Raw genomic sequence first — 24,921 nt, 5'->3', positions numbered from 1 at the left:
TACAATTGTCAACAACTATGTGAGCAGAAAAAAAATTCAACACCTCAGTCTTGTAAATTGGACTTTGAAGATGCAGGTCAGAAAAAATATTAACACCTTTGAAATTGGGTATGGGAGAAAGTTCTTTTGAGAATACCATGGACAGTCAGGAAAACAGACAAATCATCAGACAAAGCCACAAGTTCTCACTCAGAGGGCAACGATTAGACTCAAATTATCCCACTTCAGACACATTTGAAAGCCTAGTTTCTGAAGGTTTGGTTGTTGGAAAAGGTGAAAAGAAAGAGAAGAGGGTGACCAGCAGCAAAGTAGGTAGTTACAATGGAGATGGGTGCACCATGGGAGACTGAAAGACCAGGTTAAGGACAGATAATCATGAAGAAAATATATGGGTAGAGTCATAGAAGTTAAAACCAGTTTAATGACACATAACCAGGTAAATAACTGCATGTATATTTAAAAGCCGATCCATCAAGTTCTCACTAGTTAAACAGAATGGTATGCCTAACACTCAGTATAATTCCTGGTCATAAAAACATGGCAGAATGGTTTAATTAGAGCAATGCAGCAAAGCCAAGACCTTCACTGAGGCCCTTCAAGGCCAAGCATTTCAGCTGACATCTAGCTTTTGCATAAAGAAGGCTTTTGTCTGCTCAAGCTGGTATTGTTCTAAGCTGAAAAGAATGAGTTCCTATCTGATACTATCAAGCTGAAGGATGATTTCTTGAGGAAAGGCAGATCACCTCCTTCAGTGCAGGCAGGACCACTCCCCTGACACAGAGATGAATTTATCACTACCTGAACTGAACTACATATCACCTCCCAGAAGAAAATGGAACCAAACTACACATTATCCTATTGCATACGTTAGATCCAGATGACTTCCTTATTAATATTTCCTGCTGTTCACTTCTGGATGTAGTCTTTTTGCTGTAAAATAAAATAAAAAATGGAATATGCACTATCTATTGTTCTGTAACTTGTTTGATTTTGTCAAAATCGTATTCAGGAAAACATGTTTTTTAAGTCTTTAAAATGAACTGTATGGTAAATATCCTGCTTCCCCCAAAATAAGACATCCCCTGATAATAAGCCCAATCGGGCTTTTGAGCGCATGGCAATAAGGTCAAGTGCTTATTTTAGGGTTCAAAAAAATATAAGACAGGGTCTTATTTTCGGGAAAACATGGTATACAGTATCTGACAGCTATCAAACTAACAGTAAGTAGAGTATTACAGTCTAGTTTTTTCTTCATAGGATCTAAATCTATAATCCTAAATATTGAATCATAATGTCCTACAAATGGACCTAAAATAAAAAAGTTAGAGAATAAATTGAACACCAATATTTCTGCATTTTATCCATTTGTGAAATAAAGTTGCTCACAATCTTCTACCCAAATGAAGAAAATGTCATCTGCAAAACAACATCAAAATAAAATACATGATGAAAAACAATTGAATTCCTTTTGAGGGGTCATTAGTGCTTTCTGAGCTTGATTGTTTTCTTGCAGATGTTTCATTACCCAAACTAGGTAACATCATCAGTGCTAGCCGTGTTTCTGCAAGAAAACAACCAAGCTCAGAGAGCATCAAGGATCTCTCATCTCAACCCTCAGCTACAAATTATCTCCTTTATTGAATCCATTACACATTTGGATTTTCAAAAGTTCCATAAATGGTTTAGTTTTTCTGGAGACTCCGTGGCTATCCTTTGGTCTGACAGATAAAAAGTGTGATTAAATGAGAAATAATTTCTGAATAAAACAATATCTACTAGTTCAAAAATGAGATGAAAATAGGTAGTCCTTGATTTACGACCATAATGAAGCCTGCTCATTGCAGTCATAAGTCATGGTCATAAAGTGCATCATCACATTTACTTGTTAAGCATATTTGCAATTGTTAAGCAAACACCACTTGGTGCCACGCCCACCAAGCCATGCCCACAGAACTGGTAGTAAAAAAATTTGAAACCCACCACTGAGTTAGACCCTTAAATATTTGAGAAACTAAATAATCTAAGAAATGAAATGAAATGTCCCAGAAACAGAAAATAACAGTGGTAGTGATGGGAAGATTGCTCCTAATATACTCTGTGTGTGTCTTTCTCTGTGTGTGTGTCTCTCCGTATGTGCATATGTGTGTGTGTTGTGAGAATCATACATGAAAACTATTTTCCCCTTGCAGAAGCAAAATGACCATTACGTTATAAAAAGGTTTAGTTTAAATTGTACTTCCACTTTATTGTGTGCTAGTCAGACCCATTGTCTTGTGCAGTGCTGTGTTGGGCAATGGGCAATATATTCAGGAAGGACTTGAGCAAACTGGAAAGATTTAGAGAAGAGCACTGTGGTGATCACAACTCAAAAAAAAAAAAAAATCTAGCCTCACCAAGTACCGAGACTGAAAGGAATCAGAATGGTTAGCCCCGAGGACACAAGACTGACTGGATAATATACATGCCCTCTCCAGCAATTGAAAGTTGTCATATAGAAGGCCAAACTCTGCTCCCTATCATCTCAGAGGGCAGAATAAGAAACCATTGGTTTAAATTACACAAAGGGAATTACATAAAGGAAAATTCACCAGAGAAAGAAAAAAATATATATCTGGAGAAGAACTATTCGTGGTAGACCACTACATATAGCTTGGCCAATGGATCTCAGTGGAAGGGGGATACAATAAAGGAAACTGAATGCCGTGTTAAATGTGGTTGGCAGGCATTCAACAAGCTAAGCGTAATTTTAAGAACAACCTCCCCTATGCCTGAAGAGAAGTTTTCAATCAGTGTGTGCTTCCTGCGCTAACATATGCCAGTGAAACATGGACACTAACCTCACAATCGATACAAAAGCTACGAGAGGCACAAAGCGCCATGGAATGATACATGCTCGGCATCACAAGACAAGATGGAAAGACCTGCACATAGATTAGAGAACAAAGGAAAATATACAATGTCATCAAAAGAGTAAAAGAATTGAAATGGAAATGGGCCAGTCACATAGCAAGAAAAACCGATGGCAGGTGGACCAAGGCAGTCATAGAATGGATCCCACTTGATAAAAAGCATCCACGAAAGAGACCTAAAACAAGATGGATTGACAACATCAGCAAGAATTGCGAGCCCAACTGGCAAAGGAAAGCTCCAGACCGTATTGGTTGGAAGCATGCAGCAGTGGCCTTCATCCTGCAGTGGACAGACAATGGCGAGAATGAAGATGAATGATGAAAGAGAATTTCCGACTGATTCTTAGAAAAACTTACTAACAGTGGTAATAGTTGACAGTGGAAGCAAATACAGTACTGTGAATGGTGGTGGCCTTTCTTTCACTGTGCGTATTAAGGAAGAAGCTAACGATTGTAATGCTTTAATTTGATTTCCTCCATTGAGCAGAGGGTTGGATTTGATCTGCATGTCCCCTTCCAACTCTGTGATTTCACAATTCAAAGATTTAAGATTGACCCCTTGAAAAGGAATATTATTTGCTCTGCTTGCAAGTCTGCTTTGGATGGCTCCAATGTTGGTTATCACCTTTAAAGCGCTCCATGGCATAGGGCCTAGCTATCTGCGAGACCGCCTGCTGCTACCGACGACCTCCCATCGACCTGTGCGCTCCCACAGAGAGGGCCTCCTCAGGGTGCCATCAGCCAAACAATGTAGGCTGGTGACCCCCAGGGGGGAGGGCCTTCTCTGTGGGGGCTCCTACCCTCTGGAATCAGTTTCCTCCTGAGATAAGGAGAATCCATGACCTCAATGCCTTCCGTCGTTCCCTTAAAACCCATCTTTTCCAGCAAGCCGGGTTGGCTTAAGAAGAAATTTTTAAATTCTTTTAATCAGTCTGTGATTTCTTAACTTTGGGCCAAAATTTATATATATTTTAATTGTTTTTAATATTTGTATTCTATGTTTTTATCTTGGCTGTACACCGCCCTGAGTCCTCAGGGAGAAGGGCGGTATATAAATTGGAAATTAAATTAAATTAAATTAAATTAAATTAAATTAAATTAAATTAAATTAAATTAAATTAAATTAAATTTACTCTTATTTATTTATTTATTTATTTGTTTATTTGTCAAGCATGTATAAGATAACAGGTAAAACATAATTTGAATACATGAAAAGAGTAAGAGTAAAAAGGATTATTAGGAATATTAAACAATAACGATAATAAACATGTTCTAAGACTAAAAAGTTAACATCATTACAAAAGTTGCTGATACAATAATCACAAACTATAATCATCTTAGTGATGATTTCCACACAGTTCACTGCCAGGGCATTTTATGGGGACTTTTTGACTCTGTAAACATTGTATTCCTGCCAGGAGCAATGTGATGCCCTAATCAGCCACTTCTGAACCAGTAACCTCTTCTTTTGCTGCCCCCACTTCCTTCTTGGCTGGAACCCCCTAATATTCTGTCTCTCTCTCTCTCTAGTACAGATTGTCCCCCAACACATGCTTCTGGGCAAGGCCTGTTATATTAGAGGTGCTTCTGTCTAAAGTTAGTCATGGGATTTTTCTCACTGTATTGGTTGCCCTTTGTTACAGAGCGTGCCATGGAAGGTATTTATCATTCCAGTTGTCATCTGCCCTATAGATAAGCCAAATATTTCTCAGACAGCATCCACAACCACAGCTTCACAGTTCTTTCCTGCCTTAGGCAGAAAACATATTCAGATATGTACATGTCACATGTATGCATATAGCACTGAATATTCTGTTCCATTCTTCCTTCCTTTATCCTTAGATGCACTCGTGGTTTCATATATGCCTCTTGCACCTAAAAAGCATTTGTAAAATTTGTCCAAGGGATCTTCTTGAAGGGATAGTAGATTCACCCAGATGCAGCTCATTTCCAGTTATAACAACTTCTAGAACCATGCAACCATCATTGTATTAAAATACCAGCATTATAAAATATCACTTCAATATAAGCAATATAAATAAATCACTAGTGCAGAAATAAAGTGACTCAAAAGTATGCTCAAGCAAACCACTGTTATTTGTTAATTGAAAATATTTATATGTTCCCTTTTTGTGTAAACTCAATCAGGGCAAACCATTTTATTTTCTACTAAGGCCTAAGCAGGGCTTCAGAGGTAATACTAGCATTTTAAAATGCTTTGGCACAGAAGTGTTTGTTGATATAAGTGCCACTATCAAATCACCTAGTACCTACCAATGTCCAAAGGTTCAAATATCACAGCAGAGAAAAACTTATCATCTCTTGATGAGAGAAAAGTGAAACAGAATATGTAATGTTATATAAAAGTAGGTGTTGGAAAAGAATGCTTCAACCCTGCTTCATAATGGTAATTGTTTAATTATGAAGGACAAAGGGAAAATGATCTATTTTCCAAATTACCAAATTATCACTTTCTGCACCCCATAATTTCTCCACTTCCACCTCCTTCTTTTTCTGAAATCTGGCTACAAAGTCTAGTTAAAATATCTCTTTCGGAGCTTGCATAATGTTTGAGATGTCATAATAGTAATACACATGGACAAAGGGTAGGTTGCATGTTTGACATATTTTTGCAAGAACAGAAGATGAGTCAGAGAGACCATGTTTGCAGAAGATTCTGAATGGAAACAATCACTCTGGTTTGAGAGAGACAAATCCCAGCCATAAACTGTGAGAAGCTACATGCAGTTTTTCTAGTCATGGTGGTAAAATAATATAAAAGCTTTGTTAAACATACTTTGTTGGTTTTGCTGAAATGAACCAGGTGCAGAGTCAGAAATGAAAAGAAAAAAAACATACTGACGCATAAAGTTGCTAAAGAATGTGCTCCTGCAGTTAAACTAAGATTTGTAATTTTAGAAGCAGAGGCCTTTGTAGATCTTCATGCTTCATTTCAAAAACAACCCACAACAGAAGGCTCCATGCAAGGGATACCCTAGCAATTCTGGAAATTGTTTGATTTTGCAAACCGGTAGTAAAGGTAAGTAGAACCCACTCCTGAGTGATAGGGTTGAAAACTGCCATGGAAATACCTTTTAGTCACATTTCATTCCAAAAGAGGCAATTTTTCAAAAATGAGGAAATTAGCAGAAAGGAAGTAAGAAACATTAAGTCAACATAATATGAACTAAGAAAGTATGATGCAAATCAGGGAAGCCTAGGAGATCAGCAGCATGTTTAATAAGCAATGTCAAAAAAACTCTTAGACATATGGAAACACTCAAAGATCATTTCAGAAAGTGGAAATTTGGTGAAATGCAAATAACAAAAAGAAAGTATAGGTATGAAAAAAAGAAAGGCAAATAGGCAATAAGGATTTTTAAAAATGATTTTGAAGAATTTGTTCACATATTCATGAATCATAATGACTTCATCATTTCATTAAATAACTCAGAGGCGGAAATAGTCAAACAAGGCATTTGGACTGTTGGATACCAATGGCTTACTAAGGGGTGAGAGATAATCGCATTTTATTCATTATAGAAAATATAGGATAGATATTTGTGGGAGTCTGAGAACCTGAGGCCGGAATCATGAATCACACTAAACTAAATCCTGGCTGGATTAGCAGAAATACTAAATCATAACTGTGAGTTAAACCAGAATGCTAGGTTCATATGACATACTTAACAAAAATGAAGCAAACCATGGATCCATGCATATTGTATATGAATTATTAAGACAAATATCAGTGACAAAAGTAAAAATAACTTTATTAATACTTTTAAAAACAAGCAAATAATGATATCTATATCTAAATTCACACTTCATTCAAATGTGAAATTGTTAATTTTCTAATTATTATCTTTTACAGGCCTTAAGATTTAACTTGTTGCTTGCTTGTTGTCTTCATTTTTTAAAGTCTTTTCCCCCAAAGTGATATAAGAAGATTGAGAAGTAAGATAAAATTGGGAACTTCATTCATTTATGACTTTGTAGTTAATAATAAATTGTACAACCTTACCTGGAATATTATGTGCAGATCTGTTTAAATCTACATAGTACTCAGTTGCTGAAATTCTAATTTCAGAGTTTCCCATTAATGATCATGGTAGAAACAGAATGTTGGGCCATTTTATCCTGTTCTAAATGAGTATCACAGCTGATTTCTAGAAAATGCTAATGAAACTCAACAGCCATTTGTCTGAAGTGTTATAGGTCTCCTGCTTGAGCTGCAGACTGGTCTAGAAGACCTCCAAGATCCCTTCCAAATCTGTTATTCTGTTTTTGTTGGTTTTTATTTTGGAAGCCATGTGTTGGGAGATAATTCTGTGGTTTAGTTTTATCCTCAGATGTAACTGTGCAATAGTCCACTGGTAATGGTATCACTCTTATGCCCAACTGACTTGCACAACCTCTTCCCCCTATTCAGCTAGTTTGTAAACCATGGTTTATGGATGACCATGGGATGATATAATATGCAAGAGTAGCAGCAGCAGTTACCTTCTAAAGCTAATTGGCTTAATGGATCAAGATTCCCAGAAGCTGATAACTTCATGAGGACATTCAAGAGTATTGCCCGTCTAGGTGTGGAGCTGCCCTGCCATGCGGAAAAATCAAGAACCTTTTGCAGAAGAAACAAAAATGTTTCTTACAGCATTATGAAGACAGATACATTCAGTTTTATAAGCTTTTGTGGATCACAGCCATTTTTTTTAATGCAGTTGAGAAAGTGACCCTTTCATGATTTAAAGCTACCGTAAGAGTATTGGTTGTAATACTTGAAAACTATCTAAATAAATGAGTTCTACTTGTAATCTTTTTAAGGATGTTCTGGCCAAGTCCATACATTACAAAAGCCACACCTGCAGACCCATTATTTATGGTCTAATCCATAATTGACTGGGTTTATACAACATGCTAGAGCCAAACCAAACCAATCACTTTATGACATATGTCCTTGAATGCACCAAGATAGCCTGCTAGCCGTTTCTAGAGGAAATGTCCTCCTGAATTTTCATCTTCATCTCATCCCTCACCCACTCCTTAGCCATTCCAGTTTTAAAGTAGTATTAGAAAATACTACTGTCTTCTCTTGGCACAAGCCTGCCAAAGAAATAATTTCTGACACTTTGTACACAATATTGGTGCTGGCACCTATCAGGAATATTTTAAGTGCAAGTAGAATAAAGGGGCTTCAAGACTTTGCAGGAACTTGAGAAATTCAAGAGAGGGAGTTACCGCAAAACTCAGATCAAGGACAAGTGAACATGCTTGCGCAGTGAAATAAGAAAAGGAGGAACTGGTGCTGGATTTGCTACATGAGAAGAGATTTAATACCTATAATTGAATAGGAATATAAATCCCATACGTATCATAGCATTTTGCTACGTGATTGCAACCGAGGATCATGAAGTGCAAACTGGATATACACAGATGAATGATTATGAGACGTGGAGTTTTTTACCGTGCTGATACTTCTCTTCATAGAAACGGTTTCCGTTTAAAAATCTGTAGCCTATGGGTTGCCTTTTCAGATTAAGTTTGCAGTTGCAAAATGTCATTTACTGAATTATCTTCCCAGTTCAAGAGCCCTCTCAAAACAAAGTTAACAATAATAATTTTTTAACACTATGCAAAAGCCTTTACTTGATTTAAGGTTGAGCCATTTTTTAAAAATAAGTTGCGAGAACACAATAAGCAGTTTGCAGTCACAGCTTGTTATTGTTTACCTATATATTATCTTTCTTTTTTGTGCATGATAGAATATTCTGCAGGCTGACCCATGACTATTCTTTTATCCCCACCCTCTTGTTTTACGGGAATTCTGATTGAGAGGAGAATCAATCACCTTTAATTTTTAACTGATTACGTTTAAAGCCAACCAATGGACTGTTCATAGTTGTCTAGATTTCACTTCCTCTTGTGCCATTCTCTCAAGGTAAGGTAATATATGTCACAACTCTTTGGTTCTATTATCTAGAGAAGTTTGCAGAAAGAAAGTTGCTTCTTGTTTTTCTTCCATTCAGAGAACTTCCTGTTCCCCCTCTTTGTTTGAAAAAAAATCTCTTTATTTCATCATATTTTTCTAATTATTTCTTTTCAGCAAGATCTGCTGGAGTAATGGAATTCCCCTAAAGAGAGTGAAACTAAGTTGTGCTTAATCACGTGATCAGAGATTGCGAAAAATGGGAGAGAGGAACTTGCCAAGAGCCAGAGAAGAACAACAAGGAGTTATTTGAGAGAGAGAGAATAAGTGGCTGCTCTTCAGAATTCCTCCAGCAAGAAACTGTTTTGATACTTTTCAAGGAAGAAGATCTGAGACATAGGAGAGAGGCCTCTATCTTTGGTTGGGATTAAAAACGAGAGTTATTTATTTGGTAGGCTTTCTGCCACCATGAAGACATGGCTGATCCTTCTGTGTTTGGCCATTATGACCATATCAAGTCTTCAGCAGGTGAGTGCCTGTTATTTACCTTATTAAGAGCAATGGAGAAGATTTAAATTTTTATTAGATTTCTAAGAGTATGCAGCATCCTAATATTGATTGTTGGGATAAAATTAGAGCGATCACAATCACAAAAGAAAGCCAAGGTCATGGGGGCAAACATCTGGGAACGAAGTAGTGCTGATGGGAGCTGCCCTGCTTTTCGGGGGTGGGGGGTGGGGGGGGCTTTAAGCTGGTATAGGAAACCCCCTTCTGGGCACCACCATCCATTCCCATTTTTCAGCAGGGCTATAGAAGAGAATGGACAATGAGAATCTGACTTTGTCATTGGCATCTACCAATGTAATGCCTTACTAATGCTTTTATAATGCTTCTTGGTTATTATATATGCTCTTCCTACGTACAGCTTTAGTGACGAAAGTTCTAGCCTTGTAGAGCTCAGAAGATAGTTTGAAACAGGAGAGAAAACTGCATTCTGGCAGTTTATGTGTTGCTGATTCTGTCACCAATAAATGCTTTGCAGGAATGTGGGGGGGGGGATTCTTCTGACTATGAGGTCTTCTTATGGCCATTTTCTGGTTATTAGTTCTTGTAGTGTGTGAAGGTTCTTTGCTTTCCAAGGACTGGATATGCCACAGCATATCCAATCTGTACATAATGCTTTACTGCACCACACACTTTCCCCGACAACTCTACCCTTCTAGGACTTGCGAGTTACTGCTGCCACTCAATCCTTTATGCTCGGTCTTTCAATACTCAGTCCTATAATGTTCAGTTCAAACAAAAGTCTTGAAATGTATAAAGTAGTAAACAATCGTTAACTTTTTCCGAAAGGTTCTGCAGTGGTTGGGATGAGGTGCTGTTTCAGTGTGGTTGCTCTTTTTTTGGTGGCTATTGAACTCCGAGCAAAGTTCCAAGCTCCAGGCAGGAGTCTCATCAGGATAGTCTGCCCCAACGTAGTTTGTGATTCTGGCAATTGAACCCTCTTGCCTGCTTGTAATAGCCACCAGTTTCCAGATGTTGCCCCTGCTTTCCTGTTTGTACGCCATTCAATTATCACTCTTCCTCTTACACACTCCCCTCGACCTCAGCATTTGCTTTGGTAAGGTAAGGGCCTGGGTCAGGTGAAGCTGCCCCTAGACTTCAGCACACCCTTAAAATGCCAGAGTGTGGCTCCATTATCACAGGCAGCTGGACACACTGGCTTGGATGCTTGTGAGTAAAGTTGGGAGTGAATGTATGATTGCATAAGGGAAGTGGTGGTGGGAAGCATTTTTCTCCGGCTACAGCTCTTTTCCAGAGCACAGAGAGCAACCCCAACTTCACTCCCTGATGGGGCAAAGGATTAGGCAGCCCATTTTGCCTATTCTGTTATCGGTCATCGCCAGCACTGAATTTCCTTTGCAGCACTTGTTCCTGCAAAAATAGTTATTGATCTGAACGTCCCCCCCTCCCAGAGTCCTCCTCTGTGCCTAGCCTAATTGATAAGTCACAAACATGGGGGAAAGCTGTGGGGTGAGTGGGAAAGGAGCACCCCCCCCCAATGATTCTCATGAGCCCACCTTCATACCTGTCACCTCTTCCCAACACAAGTCTAATTACTGTTGAAAGAGCACTAAACTCATATCCAAAACTAGCCTGGATGACAGGTTGAAAATGTGAAGGAAGTGCACATTATGAAACTGGAGGGGCACCTCCATATTTATAAACTGTTAGGCAACTGAACAGCTGGCTAAACCCATTGCTCAAAGCATTGGCCTTTATTTGCCCAACCCATCCAACCATACATTAGAGAGAGCAATTGCTGGATGATCTCCCACTAGCAGATTGTATTTAATAGTAGGGGAAATAACACCAGAAAAATGCACCAATTGCTTTCCTTAATTTGTCTTCATTAAAACTGTTTTTTTAAAAAAATTGATTTATATGCCGCCCTTCTCCGGAGACTCAGGGCGGCTTACAATGCGTTAAGCAATAGCCTTCATACTTTTGTATATTTATACAAAGTCAGCTTATTGCCCCCACAAACTGGGTCCTCATTTCACCTACCTTTGAAAGGATGGAAGGCTGAGTCAACCTTGAGCCTGGTGAGATTCGAACTTACAGTAATTGCAGACAGCTGGTGTTAATCACTATGCTTTTAGTCTGCTGAGCTAAACCAGGCTCCAGCATGTGTTGTTGTTAAGGACAGCAACACATACTAGTCTTGCATTGCAGCTCAATAGGGCTCAGATATCAGGGCAGTGTCGTTTATATCAGCACACTTTTCTGCCAACTCATGGACTGGAGAAATGTACATTAACATGCCCAAGAGAAACAGTCCCTAGTTAACTCCCTAGAGAGGAGCCAAGAAGCCAATAGGATTCCTAGTTCAGGTCCTTTGTGACCTGACACTGCCACCTCGTGGTTCAAATCAGATTTTCAATGTCTTCTAGGACAGGGCAAAAGAAGAATGGAATGGAGAATAGAATAGAATAAAATGGCATGGCATGGCATGGCATGGCATAGCATAGCATAGCATAGCATAGCATAGCATAGCATAGCATAGCATAGCACAGAATATTTATCTCAAAGGAGAGTGTCCGAATTTAAGATCATCCTCTCCATGAATGAAGAATGAACAAGAAAACCTCAGCCTGTTGTCAGCAAATCTAAGTCTGTCTTTTAAGGATAAATTATTAGGGTGGAATAATATTCTTTCTTCAAGTATTGAAGATTTGAGCATTGACTGTTAAAAATTGTTGAACTATCAATTTGTTAACCAAATCAGGAAGAAATGTTGATATAAGAAATGCATGGTTAGTATTTAGAGTTTAAAAGGAAGAATATGCATTTAAATAACAGGGATGTATTTCTCCATCACACCTTACATCAAGGTTGCATCCAGAAGAGAAACAGTTGCTGAGAGGACTGAAGAACCTAAAGTAGTCAAATGCCAGGATGAAACCAGATGGCAGAGGTTCTTGTCATGGATTTTGGGGAGGAAGGTGGTGTGAAAATCCAGATCACAATTGTGTTAATTCTATCAACTAACACATTTTTGTTAATTCTCCAAAAGCACGTCCTCTAACTTTTCCTCCAAACTTTGAGCTAAAAATTAACATAATACAACTAACTTCTCTTTTAAATCAGAAAGAAAATGTATTGTTTATGATGAAAGCAGACCACATTGATTTATCTAATGAGGATTTATTTTTCTAAGACACCTTGCATCAAAGAAGATAATAGAAACGATATAACACCCACTCCCTTTCAAGACATTGAGAGAAGTGAAGAAACTGAGAATTCAGATACTGGTACCAACTCTGAATGCAACGTAAGTTTGGGGAGAAGAACTTGGATTATCAAGTGTGTTAGCTAATGGAGACCAGAAAAAGGAATTTTTAACTCAGATTTCTTTTGCATTGAAAATAATAGTGAATTTATTTTAAAAATTTAGCTATTTTACTATCTTAGGCATTACTAGCCAACAGCATTTTCATTCTGTTTTAGAAACATTATTGATAACTTTCAAACTATTAACCATATGGTCATGAAGAAATAAAAGAAAAAAATATTTATTTGCTCTGGTCAGCATGCAGGAGAAGATACGTATTTTCTACATCTCAGAATCAAAAATTTAGAAAGAGTCATTTAAGGTAAAATGTCTAATCTGCTCACAGCAATAATCAGTGTCCAGAATTGTCTAATTCTGCAAATCCATTCTCCTGCAACTTTTCCCAGGAGAAAGCAATGAAAGCAATGTAGCAGGCTGTCAGCCTGTTGAAAGACCTAACTTGAACTGAACTTAAACTTCTAATTTATTTTCTTTTGTTTTAAGGAACAAGGTATTGAAGTTTAATCTTTTAGAATTCCTTTTATATGAAACTTTTTCCAAAACTGATTATATATCAAACCCATCTAAACTGCAAAATGTCAAAACATTTAATTGTGACTACTATGCAATATAGTGCCGAATATGCTTATTTTTAATTTAAAATCTAGGTATTTGGAGCAGTGGTGAAATGTAAAATTTGTTACTACCGGTTCTGTGGGCGTGGCTTGGTGGGGGGGTGTAATATGGTAATATGACTGAGTGGGCGTGGCCAATTTATTTATTTTTTTTACTTTTAAAACCATTTTATCTACAACCTCTTCGGCTGAGGAGGTTGTAAAAAAATGCTTTTAAAAGCCTCTGGTGATCCCAGCTGACTTGCCTGATTGGTAGAGGCTTTTTTTTTTTAAAGCCTCTGACGATCCCAGCTGACTTGCCTGATCAGCAGAGGCTTTTTTTCCTTTTAGAAACATTTTTTCTATAACCTCTTCGGTGGAAGAGGTTGTAGAAAAAATGCCTTTAAAAACCTCTGATGATCCCAGCTGAGCCGCGGGATCATCAGAGGCTTTTTTTTTTAAAAGCATTTTTTCGGCCAAAGAGGTTGTAGAAAAAATGCTTTTAAATTTTTTTTTTTAAAAGCCTCTTATGATTGCGCGGCTCAGCTGGGCATGGGGGGAAGGCAGGGATTTTTGCTACTGGTTCTCTGAACCACCCGCCTCCATCGCTAGCGGATCAGGTGATCCAGTCTGAACTAGGAGCATTTCACCCCTGATTTGGAGTCAGAAAAAGTGCCAATCATTTTTGCTTTTACTGATATATAATTCATATGTGTATAAATGTAATCCACTATTACAATATCAACATTTTATAGGAGACTTCAGATAAAATTACACAAGGACCAATACACAAGGAAAATGGAGACAATGGAGAAAATAATACTATTATTGTGATACCCGATTTTCTGGATCCAGAACTTTCAAATGACAAAAAAGAATCTGCTGAGGTTCCAACAGAAGGACCAACCACAATAAATACTACCCCCATTCCCACAGTGTCTGATACCAGTTGTCCACCCAATTTATGCTCACAGCGCTGGAAACCATGGCCTACATGTGCTCAATCCACTCCAGAAGATGAACAGAAGCTGGCTGAGGCTCTATCCAGATTTTCGCTTGAGTTCTATAAAATAGCAATCCAGAAAAATGATGGTAACATGGTTTTCTCACCCCTTAGCATCATAACAACGCTTTCCAATCTCCTATTAGGTAAGAATACACCATTGGGACCTCTGCATCATTTCCCCCCCCCTTACCTGGAGGATCTGAAGTGCAGTGTGAGTGGGTCTCCTTTGTATGCTTCAGTATAAAAATATATTCATATCTTTTCATAATTTCTTAAATATTATGTTTCTCTAAAAAGTAAGTTATGAAACATCCCTCCTGTCATACGCATCCAGTGGTGAAATCTACTTACCTTTGCTACCAGTTTGGGCACGCTCCTGCGCGGGAGCACCTTTTCTGCGCATGCACAGAACCTTCTGTGTATGTGCAGATGGTTAAAAAATGGGATATAATGACGTACCAGCGGGTGGCCGGAGCCTCCTGCCATCACCGCTACCGGTTCGGCAAGCCCGATAGAACCTGGGGGATTTCACTGCTGTACGCATCCCTGTTTCAAATAGCATTGCTAATATAGTAGATACATTTCTGTCTTCCAATCTCATTCTTGCTATGAGAAAGTTATAGTATTAAACTCCGGGCAGCTTCATTTAAATTAAGGAAAAAGTTCCTATCTTTCTAGAAATGAGTCAGATTCACTCATTGACAACCTAAATAAAGCTTTGGACAGATTTTTCCAGCATTTGTTCAGGATATATTTGTCTCTATATTGTGTCAGGCTACTAAGCACAATATATTATTCTGATTACTATTGCTGAAAATCCATGGGGACACAATTCATTTTTCACTAAAAGGTTTTGCTCCAACAATCAAATTCCTTTGATTGTTCAAAGGATTGTTGACTTGCCTTCATTTGATCCAATCTGTTTCACCATTTTTGTCTAATTTTTTTCCTTCTATGAGGCCTTCAGAACAACGAGTCAGTGCTGCAAACTGAACCTCTTGTTCTCTGGTCTAAGGAGTTTTCTGCTCCTCAGAAAACAGTCAGATATCACCCAGATATCTTGGGCTACAGCACCAACAATTTTTTGCCCGTTGGCCATACCAGCTGAAGCTGATAATGTTAAGGTCCAAAATATCTTAGGGCACTTGAATGTCTTACTATATGTGAGAAGAAACAATTGCCGTACTTTCACTTAATCCACATCTCAAACGCTGGCAACAACAAGGTGGCAAACCGATCTCATTGTCACACTAAATCATCCAGTGGTTAGTGATTAATGTCACATGAGTTTAATATTCTCTTTGCTTGGAATTGTGTTAATATAGCTGGAAAATGTATCCTCTACCTGATTAACAAAAAGAAACACCGGTACTGGTGTTATCCATACAATGTGAATATTCAAATGTGGCTTTGCAATATGAAAGTTCATTAAAGTGAAGAGTAAGATTTACTAAAAGATAGACCTTTGTCTAGATCTCAGAATCAAGCCCACGAGTTACACTTGGCAGCCTTGAAAAGTAATTGTCATAGCAAAGGCACTGTTATAAAATCCAAGAATTTTGGAGTTGAATGATTAAATAAGTAGGTTGCAGGGAAAAAAAAATGTGTTTTTGCACAATGATATATAACTCCTCCATACACATATCTTTGCCATTCAGGAGCCTGTGATGAAACCAAAGATCGTCTTGAGAGTTTGCTGTTCTATCCTAAAGAATTTGCATGTGTGCATAGTCTCTTGAAAGTACTTGGCAAGTCCAAAGCCCTGACTTCAGCCAATGCGATTTTTTACCAACCAGGTGAGTAACAGTTGGTTAATTTTAACTAAATGCCTGATTTTTAAAAGTCAGTGTGTTCCCAAATGGAAAGGAAAAATCGTCTTGGAACGCAACTGAAGTGTGGCTTCTGCTGGAAATTATACTTGAGGCTCTCTTCATGAATCCATCAATAGATTAACACTCAAATCCAAAAATTATTTACTTCAGATTGTACAATTACATTCTGCAGAAGAATAAGATACGTTCTGTCAGATGTTCAGTCTCATCACTAGGTTAAACTCTAGACCAGTCTACCTTAAGGGAGATTCCAAGATAAAATTGCAAAAGGCCTTTTTTAGCCTGCTTTCAGTTTAATGAGCAAATGCTAGAATGCCTTCCCTAACTTATTACCCTTTGGGGCTGTAGTTCAGTGGTGGGTTTCAAATTTTTTTACTACCGGTTCTATGGGTGTGGCTTGGTGGGCGTGGCTTGGGAAGGATATTGCAAAATCCCCATTTCCTCCCGATCAGCTGGGACTTGGGAGGTGGAGAATAGATGGGGGCAGGGCCAGTCAGAATTTTTACTACCGGCTCTGAACTACTCAAAATTTCTGCTACCGGTTCTCCAGAACTGGTCAGAACCTGCTGAAACCCACCTCTGCTGTAGTTCCCACAGTTGTTTTTAAAGTTTGAAAAAAATAACTTATTATAATTGGATTTTTAGCTAATAAATGTTACTGGTAATAGTTTTTTTAAAACTATCTATATATTCCTAAAACCCTGCGAAAAGGTTTGTGTGTGTAAGTATGGTATAAGCATTTTTGAATTTTGAACTTTTAAATATTATTATAACCATATTTTCTTTGCCCCTTTGACAGACTCAGTCCAAAAATAATTTTAGCATGTTTTTAAAACATACAAATATAAAATACGGCAACAGAACAAAAGTGAAGGCACAGTAATTTAAACTATTATGCTTCTCCTTTCTTCTTCTAGTGACATTTTTGGACTTATTATGATTGAACATTTTTGTGGCTGATTTTCCCTTTTTTGAGCATCTATAAATATATGTTTTTTACCTAGATCCATAAGCAGGATTCTATTTAATTGCTGTTTATAGATTTGAAGCTAGGGGAAGTTGATTATTCAGATCACTTCCCGTAATGCTAATCTATAAATAGCATACTAGTCATAGAACATAGAATGATATGGTTGGAACTTGGAAGGTATCTTGAAGGTCTTCTAGTCTAACCTCTTGCCCATTCTGGACAAATGGCTGTCCAGTCTCTTTTTAAAAACTTCCGGTGATGGAGCACCCACAATTTGCAGACACAAGCCATTCCACTGATAAATTGTTCTCCACTGTCAGGAAATTTCTCCTAGATTGAAACTCTCTTAGATCTTAACATCTATTACTTCTTGTCCTGTCCTCAGGTGCTTTGAATAATAAGTTGACTCCCTCTTCTCTGTGACAGCCCCTCAAATACTGGAAAAATGCTATAATATCATCCCTTAGTCCTTCTCTTTGTTAAACTAGACATACCTAGTTCCCTCGTTCATTCCTCATATGGTTTAGCCTCCAGACTCCTTATCATTTTTGTTGTTCTTCTCTGCACTTTTTCTGTCGTCTCAATATTTTTTTGGTATTGTGGTAAAACCAGAATTGGAAGCAGTATTATCACTTCAAGGGATCTTGAAACTAACCCTCTGTTGAAGCAACTTAGGCTCCATTTAGCCTTTTTGGCAGCTGCAGCACACTGCTGGCTCATACTTAAGTGCTGGTCTACTAGGACACCTACATCAACTCTCACAGTTGCTTATCTAAATGGATAGGTGTTCTGTTACACTTTCTTGTCTGTTTTGAGTTTCATTTCTGTTCTGTCTCCTACGATGCTGCTTTTGGTAGGTTGGGCTATTGTTTCCTTTTGCACAGATGCAAAGAATGAGTTAATGCTTTCTAGATTTGTACTTCCAAAGGAAATTCTATAGCTTACTAAGGAATTGATTATAATTCTCATATAAGAACCTCCTTAAAAAGCACTCTTCTGATCCCTTGAAGAAAATGAATTAATGACAGTATAACATATTCTCTGTAAATGAGTCACAGTTGGCAACCATCCATCTTTATCTTTTAAATGAATAGCAAACTGTAAAATCTTAGGAGAAGAAGAATTATAATTATTTGTATTGTAAGTGGTACATGCCTGCTATTTCATTTTTTTTTATCTACATTTTTGACATGCAGCACTTAAAATGGGCAGTGGATTTCATAATCTAACAAGTACATTCTATCAAACCAAGCTGAAGCTCCTTAGTAACAACACCTACCAGGCAGTGACTGATATCAACTCATGGGTGAGTGAACGTACTGGTAACAAGATCAAGAAGCTCTTGGATGACCTAGATCCTGATACCCAAATGGTGCTCCTCAACGCTGTCTACTTCCACTGTAAGTAAAATATTTCTAGGGATTCTGCCCTTGACATCTAACTCTCTCTGATTTCCTGTAGAAGGAAAGTGCTACAGAAAAGGGGGGGGCAGTTAATCTAGAACTCACTGCCATCATCATTTTCTCCAGAAAAAATAAATAAATAAATAATTGTGTTCTTTGTACTGTGCATAATGTGTTGCTGGATCTGGGATTAAGAGTGGCAATCATTAAAGGATTAAAAATATAGCCACCCAGTTATATTGTTATAGAGTTATTATGTTATTAAAACACATATAGAAATTCAACGTTCAGATATTGGCATGTGTTGGTTAGTTTGTGCAAGACAATTGTAATTGGCCTCAGTGTGGTGCTTCATGTCCCAGAGACAATATGATTGATCACACTTCATAACACCAAAGGCCTCATATGGCAAATCCAGTATCTAAAGAGCCTTTTTCACCAGTATTGCATAAGATTCATCTGGTACTTCCAGTAGCTGAACTGCTGAATGAAATCTAGAGCAATATGAAGTAAAGCAAATGTCAGCCTTGCTTCCTGTTTGTAAGTGGAGAAGGAAGATTTGCTTCTCAAAGGTATGGTTTGCGTGAAGTTTTGTCAAAGCAAAGAAAACTTTTGAAGCTTTGTACAATCCATTGTTGAATTATTTTTACAAAAATTCTAACAAAAGAAGAGAAACGGGGAGTGGGGGCGGGAGGGGACTGTGACAATACTACTTTCCATGCTGTTTTAATTACCTTCCTTAATTCTTTAAGGAATTTCCTTAAATAATTAAGGTTCCCTCTTATCCAGTTTTTTTTTTTAACTTTTCAGCTAAATGGAAAACTATATTTAAAAAAAAGAATACAGTCTTTGAAAAATTCCACCGTCCTGGTCTCCCTTCCATCGAGGTACCCATGTTGACCAGTAAGAAATATCCAATGGCTTCCTACTTTGACTACAATTTGCAGGCTAAGGTAATGTGCACATGACAGGGACAGCCTCTTTCAAGTCCCTTTTATCTGATCCATGCTTTCTATGAAGTATTCACATTCCATGAATTCCTTGACAGATAAGTTCTAACAAGGACCTAGGAACAGTGGTGAAATGTAAAATTTGTTACTACTGGTTCTGTGGGCATGGCTTGGTGGGGGGGTAATATGACTGAGTGGGCATGGCCAACTTTTTTTTTTTTTTACTTTTAAAACCATTTTTTCTACAACCTCTTCAGCTGAAGATGTTGTTTAAAAAATGCTTTTAAAGCCTCTGACGATCCCAGCTGACTTGCCTGATCGGCAGAGGCTTTTTTTCCTTTTAAAAACATTTTTTCTATAACCTCTTCGGCCAAAGAGGTTGTAGAAAAAATGCTTTGAAAAGCCTCTGATGATCCCAGCTGAGCCGTGTGATCATCAGAGGCTTTTTTTTTTTACTTTTAAAAGCATTTTTTTCAGCCGAAGAGGTTGTAGAAAAAAATGCTTTTAAAAATTCAAAAAAAAAACACAAACTTCTGATGATTGTGCAGCTCAGCTGGGCAATGAGGGGGGGGCAGGGATTTTTGCTACGGTTCTCCAAACCACCCGCCTCCATTGCTACCGGATCGGGGGATCCGGTCTGAACCGGGAGCATTTCACCCCTGCCTAGGAAGTAAGACTTTTCTATCACAACATCTGCCCTCTGGAATCCCTGGCTGGTGACATTTTGTAAAGCTTTTAAAAGGTGGCTATTTTCCCATCAGGGATATGGGAAGTTAATTGGTTCTGGGAAATTGATGTGTCATCTACTGATGTTTTATGTGGTTCTCATATATATATATACACTGCTCAAAAAAATAAAGGGAACACAAGCAGAAGACATCCGAGATCTGAATGAATGAAATAGCCTTATTAAATACTTTGTTCGTTACATACAGTAGTTTTGTGTTCCCTTTAGTTGTTTGAGCAGTGTATAAACTACTGTATGTAAAGAACAAAGTATTTAATAAGGCTATTTCATTCATTCAGATCTCGGATGTCTTCTGCTTGTGTTCCCTTTATTTTTTTGAGCAGTATATATATATATTGTTTAGTTACATTTGAATTTTTAATCCTTTTTAGCTGCTTAGAAATATAAAACAAAAATAAAAAGTAAGCATGAGGACAACAACAAAGGCAATTCATTTAAATGCAAACCCCAGACTGCCAGGAGTTTGATGATCCTCACCGGCTCACTATTCTTTTCACTATTACAGTGAAAAGAAAGCGAAATGAATGCTTTTATAAGTCGAAGAGAATGGGAATTTGGGAGACAGAGTCACTAGAGGCTGATGGATATTTGCTTTGTCAGGTTGGCCGGTTTCAGCTGCATGACAATTTGAGTTTGGCAATCCTCATCCCTCGCTCCCAGTTCACAAGCCTCTCTGAGATAGAGGAACGTCTCACTGCAACAGCCATCATGTCCGCGCTGAACGTGCTGGAGACCTTGCCTTTGAAGCCAACAATAGTAACTCTACCAAAATTTAAGCTGGAATCATCTCAGGATCTTACCGAAATCATTGGGGAAATGGGTAAGAAAAATTAAGAACTTAAATCAGTGGGAACATTAGAAATCATGAGGACAATATATTTGCTTCTTTCAAGTAACAGTAACAGAGTTGGAAGGGACCTTGGAGGTCATCTAGTCCAACCCCCTGCTCACATAGGAGACCTATACTAGGGATTCCAACCACCGAACTGCCGACTTTTCTGATTGACAAGCTCAGCATCTTAGCCACTGAGCCACCTAGCCAATGGTGTGGGGGGGGAAAAACATCCTCGGTGCCAATCTTAGGCATATTTAATTCACTTCAGTTATATAGCTTTATTCTGAGAAGAAACAGCCATCATCTCTTTTGCTCCTAGAGGGGTCTTTTGGCGTCATCCAAAACAGATATTCTCAAAAAGGATACCTGGCACTGGCATTGCTCAAAACCTACTGGAAATAAATCATTTTATTTTCTCTTTCCCATATTTTCTTCTTCCTTGAAAAAGTGAAGCTAATTAGGGCTCACATCTCATCTCTACTGCTGCGATTATAGGTAGTCCTCAATTTACAACCACAATTGGGACCAGATTATCTGTAGCTAAACAAAGCAGATGTTAAGTGAGTCTCACCTGATTTTATGACGGTTTTTGCTGTGATTGTTAAGCGAATCCGTATTGTTGCCAATTGAATCACAAATCCAGCTCCCCCTTTTCTTGTTGGAAGCCGGCTGGGAAGTTTACAAATAGTGATCACATGACCCTGGCAACCATTGTAAATACATTCTGGTTTCCAAACACCCGAATTTTGATTACATGATCATGGAGATGCTACAACGGTCGTGAGTGCAAGCACCAGTCATAAATCACTTTTTTCAGTGCTGTTGCAAGTTCAAATGGTCAGTAAATGAATGGTTGTAAATTGAGGACTACCTGTAACTTTGAAAGATAATGAGGAAATAGAAAAATGGCTCTGTTTTCAGTGCAGTTCTCTTGAATAATAGAAAATTATTAGAGTTGGGGAAAGGAAAACGCTTTTGAGACTTTTAGGGTTGTTTTAATGTCAGTCATTTTGTGAGAGGATACTTGGAAAGATGGCTGTAAAAGAAAAAGAAGAAGAAAATAACAAAAAATAAAAAAATAAAAACTATATATCACGTGCATAAACATTAGGTAATAGAAGTTGACAATACAGTATTGAGCCTTTAATTAATGTTTAATTAAATAGGAATTATTCTAACTGGGAGACATTGCAGAATGGGATTTACTTGCCAATATGTGTCACAGAAAGATCAATGAGGGAGGGCATTGCTAGTTTTTAGAATAGTGTTTTACAAATAAATGTCATAATTCCTCTTTAAATAATTCTGGGAAAGCAGCACACCTCAGCTATGTATAAGCATGTAATATGGAAATTTAGATTTATTTTATTTTATTTTATTTTATTTTATTTTAGTTTAGTTTAGTTTAGTTTAGTTTAGTTTAGTTTAGTTTAGTTTAGTTTAGTTTAGTTTAGTTTAGTTCTGTTTTTCTTTCAAATGTTGAGCCATTTCTTAGGCATTCTTTCAACGTTTCCTTTCAGATTTTGGCCTTTTCTATGATGCCGATTTGTGTGGGATGGCTCCGGGTGAAGCCGTAGCCATGTCCAGTGCCAAGCACAAGTCTGTCCTACAAGTCTCGGAGGAGGGAGTAGAGGCAGCTGCCGCAACAAGCGTCAACTTAGCACGTATAGCCACAGTCTTTGAAGTGCAACAGCCGTTCATCTTTTTGTTTTTGAGGGATCATAGGGTCCCAGTCTTTATGGGACGTGTCACCAACCCACTGGAATCATAACTTTTCCATGTCCTCCCAACTTCCATTAATGGGACAAAACCAGCTTGCAGATTGCCCTAGCTAGCTCAACCTGAAAAATATAATCAGGAGGTTTGTGGAACTGTGATTCCATGGAGCACATTTATTTAGCCTCTTCCATTAAAAGGTTCTTTTATCTTTTCATTTTATCTTTTTTAAAAAAGATCTGTTCCCTACTTCTGTGTGTGTTTTGCATATTCTTTTGCATCTATGAGCCCAAGAGAAATCCACCTCATTTATGCCAGGCATGAAGTAAATGAGAGGGGCTCCACCATGTCTGTATGTTTTACCTCTTCTATCCCTGTTGGTCTTCTAAGAAATAAAGTATAATTGTATTGTCTCCTTGGACTGTTACTGCTGTATCTCAGACTAAGATTTGCTGGAGAGAATTTGGCAGGGGTGGGTTCTAAATTTTTTTACTACCGGTTCTGTGGGCGTGGCTTATTTTGTGGGCATGGCTTGATGGTGATGTGACAATTATTTAGGATTGAGCAGAGATACTGGTCTACCAGGCTTTTAACTGCTAGCAGAGCTGTACCGATCTACCCATTTATTTTTTTGCAGGCACTGGTCTACTCATGTATTTTTGCAGGCACTGGTCTACCCATTTATTTTTGCAGGCACCGGTCTACTCATTTGTTTTCTTTTACCACTGATTAGCAGTAGGGCGGCCCTTTGAAGCCCTGTGGCAAGAGTTTAAACAGTTTTTTTCCCTCTAGCCATCAGCTGGGTCTCAGGAGGCAGCAATAGATTGGGGGTGGGGCCGAATAAAAGGTAAGAATAACACGGGGGGTGGGGGGAGGGGTGGGCAGAACCGATTCGGTGACGTCATATCGTCACCGCTATCGGCTCGGGACAACCGGGCCGAACCGGGAGGAACCCACCACTGGAATTTGGGGTAAAAGATTTTTGACAGTACCCATTATCATATAGCCAGGTCTACCATGATGACCTCAGAACCTTAAAACCAACTCTCAGTGTGCATGATTATATATGAACTGGCTAATTTGGAGATCTGAACCAATCTTTTTCTTGCTCAACAACATCTGAATTTGAAATTGGAGTAAAGTTGAAGTTTCATCTAAAGCAGGGTGGTTGGAAGCTTGTGGGTGATTTGTGCTCACTGAAGGGAATCTCTGCCTTGCCTTGCCCCCTAAGTCCTAGCTCTTCCCTCCCCAGCTGCCAGCTATTCCATTCCTGGAGCCTGAACTTGAAGTTTGCATTTATACCATTCTCTTTTCCCAATGCAACCTTCCGGGTAGCCTTCAGAGGCCGCCCCAGGTAGACCACACTGCAGTAATCCAAATGGAAAATTACCAAGGCATGAGTGACTTGAACAAAGCCTCCTAGTCCAGGGAAGGGTACAATTGGTACACGATGAATCTGTGCAAATGTGCTGCCCCCCTGCTCTTTGAGCAGGAGACATGTGAGTCTAGTAGGAGGACTCCAAATTGCATACCAACATGATTTGGGAGATTGCTACTCTGTCCAGAGTCAAAAATGAAATCTGGGCATGGGTGGCCAAAAGCCAAGAGCCACTCTTTTTTGCCAAGGTTGAGTATCAAAGCCAATTCCTCCCCACCAAGATCCTTGGCCAACACTGCCATACTATCAACAGTCCATCTAGGGGTGGAGGAATATCACCAGCAGATTGACGATACTGACAGATGACCACCCCCAACGGTTTCATTATGTTTAAAAGGTCAAGCAAAAGGCTGAAGCCCCAAGGCCACCCACATTGCGGTGCCCTAGGCCTTGACCTTCCCCCTTGCACCAACACTGAGGAAGTAGCTAGGAGGAAGGAGGAGAACCACCATCCCACTCTGAATCCCTGAAGATCATCCAGAACAATACTTTGACTTGGGGCAGTTGCTCTCACTCAGCCCAGCCCACCTCACAGGATTGTTGTTGTGGGGAAGATAGGATGAGGAAGGAAATCTGGGTATGTTCGCCACCTTGAATTGTTTATAAAAATAAAGGTGGCATATAAATAAATGAATGGATTTAAAAAATTATCAAAAGTCACTGCTCCAGGAGGGCCAGAATGGTTGAACCACTCCCATCTCAAGCTCTCCAAAGATCATCCACAAGTGCAACCAAC

The 24,921-nt window shown here is 38.6% G+C and overlaps 1 protein-coding gene across 5 annotated transcripts; it reads left to right on the top strand.

Annotated features, from left to right (window-relative positions):
* The first annotated feature begins 5,849 nt into the window (after positions 1 to 5,849).
* SERPING1 (serpin family G member 1) lies at positions 5,850 to 23,160 on the top strand. Of its 5 annotated transcripts, none has more exons than XM_087881598.1 (10): positions 5,850 to 5,949; positions 6,784 to 6,866; positions 9,016 to 9,366; positions 12,560 to 12,673; positions 14,043 to 14,436; positions 15,952 to 16,089; positions 18,292 to 18,495; positions 19,309 to 19,451; positions 20,797 to 21,016; positions 22,552 to 23,160. In XM_087881598.1, exons 3-10 carry the CDS (start codon positions 9,307 to 9,309, stop codon positions 22,800 to 22,802), a joined length of 1,524 nt encoding a protein of 507 aa, XP_087737724.1. In that variant the 5' UTR covers positions 5,850 to 5,949; positions 6,784 to 6,866; positions 9,016 to 9,306; the 3' UTR covers positions 22,803 to 23,160. The 5 variants fall into 5 exon arrangements, with proteins under 5 accessions (XP_087737724.1, XP_087737723.1, XP_087737725.1 ...); XM_087881597.1 differs by lacking the exon at positions 5,850 to 5,949 and adding an exon at positions 12,234 to 12,344 and having other exon boundaries at positions 6,789 to 6,866; XM_087881599.1 differs by lacking the exons at positions 5,850 to 5,949; positions 6,784 to 6,866 and adding an exon at positions 8,781 to 8,850.
* Positions 23,161 to 24,921: the final 1,761 nt, after the last annotated feature.

Source organism: Pantherophis guttatus, chromosome 1 (genome assembly GCF_059756535.1).
Source record: "Pantherophis guttatus breed Tessera chromosome 1, ASM5975653v1, whole genome shotgun sequence".
Taxonomy (NCBI): domain Eukaryota; kingdom Metazoa; phylum Chordata; class Lepidosauria; order Squamata; family Colubridae; genus Pantherophis; species Pantherophis guttatus.
Note: the sequence above shows the minus strand (reverse complement) of the source record. Positions and strands in the feature narration are given on the sequence as shown.